This window comes from Buceros rhinoceros, unplaced genomic scaffold (genome assembly GCF_000710305.1).
Source record: "Buceros rhinoceros silvestris isolate BGI_N320 unplaced genomic scaffold, ASM71030v1 scaffold2915, whole genome shotgun sequence".
Classification (NCBI taxonomy): Eukaryota; Metazoa; Chordata; class Aves; order Bucerotiformes; family Bucerotidae; genus Buceros; species Buceros rhinoceros.
The window spans coordinates 80,449-84,812 of record NW_010413236.1 but is presented as its reverse complement, the minus strand read 5'-3'; the positions used below and the strand labels follow the sequence as shown (position 1 = coordinate 84,812).

Here is a 4,364-nt window from a genome sequence, read left to right as displayed (position 1 = left end):
AGGAATGCTTGAATGGCTAGGTGGAGCTTTACACAGAAACTTATCTTCTATCTAGCACCGTTTGAGCAGGAGCAGTCCTTTAAGAGAGATTCTGCTGGAAAGGTGCTTGTGTTTCTATCCTGCATAACTGAAGTCAGTTTTGGTCATAAAAATGCAAGCATCATAACTAAAGCTAAGATTGTCACACAGGGTTTGAAATATTTCTTAAAAAAAAGGAGGGGGAGATAGGGGGGTTTAAACATTGTCAGTGATAAGCAATTAAAAAAGCACTGAGGTATGATATTGCGTATTCAATGTAATTCTCTTTTTAAAAAAGGATCAGTTTTTTCAAGGGTTTGAGGAGCCACTGGTAGCTCTTTTAACTGCTCTTTCTTATGTGCTGAATTGTTGCAATCTGAAATATTCCAGAGGCAAGATAATGCTCCTGAATGAGGTAATGCAGCAGTGATGTAAATGGAGGACATGGGCGATACGAAAGAACAATCAGTTCTTTCTGAGCTATTTCACAATCAATAAATACTTAGCACACACAAAGGGCAAGCTTTGTAGTGCATTTGGAAAAGTGAGTCTTGCAGTAGTTACGTGCTTTATAAATGGTAACGAGGTTGGTTCTGCAAGGATCAAGAGGGAATAAATACTCTGCTTTTGTTACTTACGTGGACTTGGACTTAATCTCTCATGTCGAGAGACCAAGAATACCTTCACAACAAATGCATGCCAAAACACAATTAAATGTACATTCTGTGCGTTGAATTTACCACTTTAATCTCTGTAGATTGACTGTTTTAGCTGGAATGTCACCTGTTTGCAACAGCTTTTCTCTTAGCTAACGGGAAGTTCTGTAGCAGTTTGAGGTTTGTTTTTGTCATTGCTTTTTTTAAAAATTCCTGTTAGAACATTTAACAGTGGAAAACCAGAAGCCACCTGTGCATGCATTTAAACAGGACACATCTAATAGCATTCCTGGAAATTCTCAATGACTTTTCAGCTGCTGTGGCTCTGCCAGGTATACCTGGTCTTCTTGTGGCCACCACTGGGAAGCTTGGAGGTGCTGTGTCTGCTGACAGAGCAATGGTCTTGGAACTGAAACTCAACCCTAGTAATTATTAGTTTGTATTTAGCTACTAACTCCAGACTGACTGTATGTGAAGATCAAAGCCCAGTTGTGTATGTATTTTGGAGACCTGGACTTGGCTAGTGAATAACAACCAGCAGTGAGTAGGTTGAGAGTCTTTGCCTGAGTGATGAAATCAATTCATTATAACAAGGTTTATAATGAATAAATAAGCTACTTATTTGTGTAGTAGGATGAAATTGGTTTTAGAAGGGATTATATGATGTTGTTGCTTGTGATAGCAGGAAGGGGAATTTGTGAGCTATGTGCTTTTTTCCTGCTTGGTAGATTTTGTGTTTTTTCTCATCTGGGACCAACTGACTTGGTATCAGGGCTCATGCAGGTTGAATTAATTTTCACATTTTTCTGCCCCTGTGCTGTAAAGTTAAAGGCATGTTTATTTATTTTAAATGGTTCTTACTAAAATAAATACACAGAAATAAAATCTACCTTTTGGGCTCATTTTGACCCGATTATGTCCAGCTGATACTCAGTCTGCTTAGTACCCATGGGATGGGCAGGCCAGTCTGTTTGCCCTTTCCAGCTAGCCAGAGAGAAAGCATGGCAGGTAATTCCATTTTTTGCCTCAAATCCCAGCCTTGGTGTAGTTCAGCCTGAAAACTGCCTGAGATTCCCTCTGTCTGCAGTGGTGTGCTGTAACTCTCAGTGCAGTACCACTAAGTATGGAGTGACGTGAAAACCAAGACCTGCTAAGACGCCAGTTATTTTTGGCTGCTTGTATACCAAAGTAACTGGATGTTTACAGCTATCTTTGATATGGTGGGTTCTGCTCTAGAGTCCTTTGTAGGACATGGTGTTAAACATTTGGTTCAGCCCACATCAGAGATGGATGCACTTGCATGGTAGTGTGGTTTTGTACAGCTTGGGAAGCACTGAGGGTCCTTCTAGACAAGACCCTGCAAAAGAGCTGGATCTTGAGTTAAGGGTGCTAGAATACGTAAAACTGCTAGAAATCAGAAAAACCAAAGTAGCCCCAAGGCTGCTCCTCCAGGAGTAAGTGTTTTGTTTGTGGGACTCTTATCGGTGGAGGCAGACAGGCTCCTCGCATGTGATCTCCCATCTGCCTTTCTGTGTTTGTGTTAGAGGACACTCTTCGTGTGAATGTGAGCTGTGGCCCAAACTGTCTAGGTGTCTCAAGACCCCAGACGACTGTGCTACATATGAGCTTCTTGTGATACTGGGGGAGTATTTCATCACTCTGTATTGAGAGAAAGCAGCCTGGCAGCTCTTGGAGCAGGGCAGTAGTACCACCCTGAAGTGCAGTGGAGATCCTGCTCCTCTGAGGAACTTACACTGCCCACAGGGCACCAAATACCAGGGTAGCTCAGGGCACAAAAGCATGTTGCCCTCGAGGGTCTGTCCCTGTTCAGCCACCATTACAAACTGCAGGGACCATGACAGTGCTTAGGAATGTCAGGCAAAACTAGCTTTTGGGGCTCAAGTCTGGTCTTGTGCCTATAGTCCCTTTTGATTGCAGCTCTCTCTCCTCTTCCTTAACAGGGGAAAGTGGAAGTGGAGGCTGGGAAAGAGGGGATGAAGTTTGAAGCTGGTGCTTTTTCCTACTATGGGGTGATGGCCCTCACAGCATCGCCAGGTATGTTCTCTTACCTTCTGCTTCTGGAATGCACTCCTGCACAAGCCTGCCCATCCTGTGAGTGGGGCAGGAGGAGGCTGCACAGGGCACCCCCCCACCGTATCTGTGGGGCTGATGTAAATGATACTTCCTTGACAGTAAAACTGCCTGCCTGGCACAGCGTCCCCAGGAGGGGCTCGGGCTGGTGGTGATTCTGACTCTGAAACCCAGTAGCTGGCAGCGGTTTGTCAGCTCCAGGATTCAAGCATTGGCCCTAGCGAGTGATGTGTTTGGTTCTGGAGAACAGCTTTGTATTTTTGCTCACGGTATCGGGGTGGAATTAGCGGGAATAAATCACTGGTGGCAGAGGGACATCTAGTGGTGCAGGGAACAAACACCCCATTCGTTTGGGGCTGGTTTGCTTCACCAGTCTTGTTTCTAAAGCTGTTTTGAGGAGAAGGAGGGCAGCGGTGCAAGAAAAGCAATTGTTCCTGAGAGCTTGTGTGGAAATGTAAGCAAGAAATTGGCAAAGGGGGAGAGCTGGTGTCTGAGGGCAAGGTGCAAGCCAGTTCCTGCCAAGGTGTGAGCCGATTCCTGACACGCAAGTGGTAGCCAAACAAGCCACTACTTCACAGGCACAGGTTGGGGGATTGTTTTATGATCTACCAAGAGTTCAGTGCTGTATTTCAGCATTTGGTGATGTGTTTTGGTTCCAGCAGTGTCACCAGAAGATCTCAACCTCAACTAGGAATCCACAGCCCTGTTGGGGAGGGCTGGAGTGCTGGTGCTGGCCATCTGCTGACCCAAAGCCACTTGCTTAGCTTCAGGGAGACATGTTTCTGATGCTGAAATTGGGTTGTCCTCTCACAGCAGGGCTTATGTTCCACTTGAGAGCAACTTGTACATGAGTACACTCATGAGCGCTCCCTTTACCTGTGTGTACCTATGTGTACGTACATTAGTGAGTGGCGTTGGAATGAAAACGATTTTGTAAGTTATGAGTGTAGCCTTGTTAAACTCTGCAGACAACTGCAGTTCTTTTGGATGTGTGAGCTCACTTTTACAGGCAAGACTAATTCTTCCTGAATTATGTGCACTTTAATTTGATCAGTGTATCTTACACCTGTTGAGGCTCAACAGATTTGAAAGCGTGCAGAGCGCTGGGTGGATTTTATCTGAGCTGGCAGCAGCAGCGTGCACGAGGAATCGTGACATGTGTGTACAACTCATCATACCCTCAGCTTCACATCTCAGCCCTTTGCAATGTGGGCCAGGCACGTTGCTGGGTTAGGCATGGTGATGTCACCTACCAGACCTACGCTTGGAAATCACTGGCAGCACCTCTGTTTTGCCAGCATTGTTCAGTTTGAATGTTACTGTGTATTGGGGTTTTTTTCTGTTGCTAACCCTACCCACAACCATGCCAGCTGCCCCAAGTCCTGTGAGGTCAAATGATCTCCTCCTCACATGCCCTGAAATCCATCTTGGGTTTTGTCATGTCAAACTTAAGGATATGCACTATTTTAAATTAATCTCGGCCAACCTTGGATTTGTGTACCTTCATCTGCTTGGCTTTTACCAGTAGCAAACCCCTCATTTTGCTGACTTTCCCTCCAGTGTTAGAGAATTTGTTTTATGATATCTTGCAGCATCCTG

The 4,364-nt window shown here is 45.1% G+C and overlaps 1 protein-coding gene across 1 annotated transcript in view; it reads left to right on the top strand.

The window, feature by feature from the left end:
* The window catches only part of LOC104493879 (metal transporter CNNM2-like), a gene marked incomplete at its 5' end in the record, with an annotated part of 31,315 nt that overhangs the window by 19,326 nt on the left and 7,625 nt on the right, over positions 1-4,364 (top strand). The window contains one exon of the mRNA XM_010136642.1: positions 2,636-2,729. Coding sequence (XP_010134944.1) covers positions 2,636-2,729 — 94 coding nt within the window. The remainder of the gene's footprint in view (positions 1-2,635; positions 2,730-4,364) is intronic.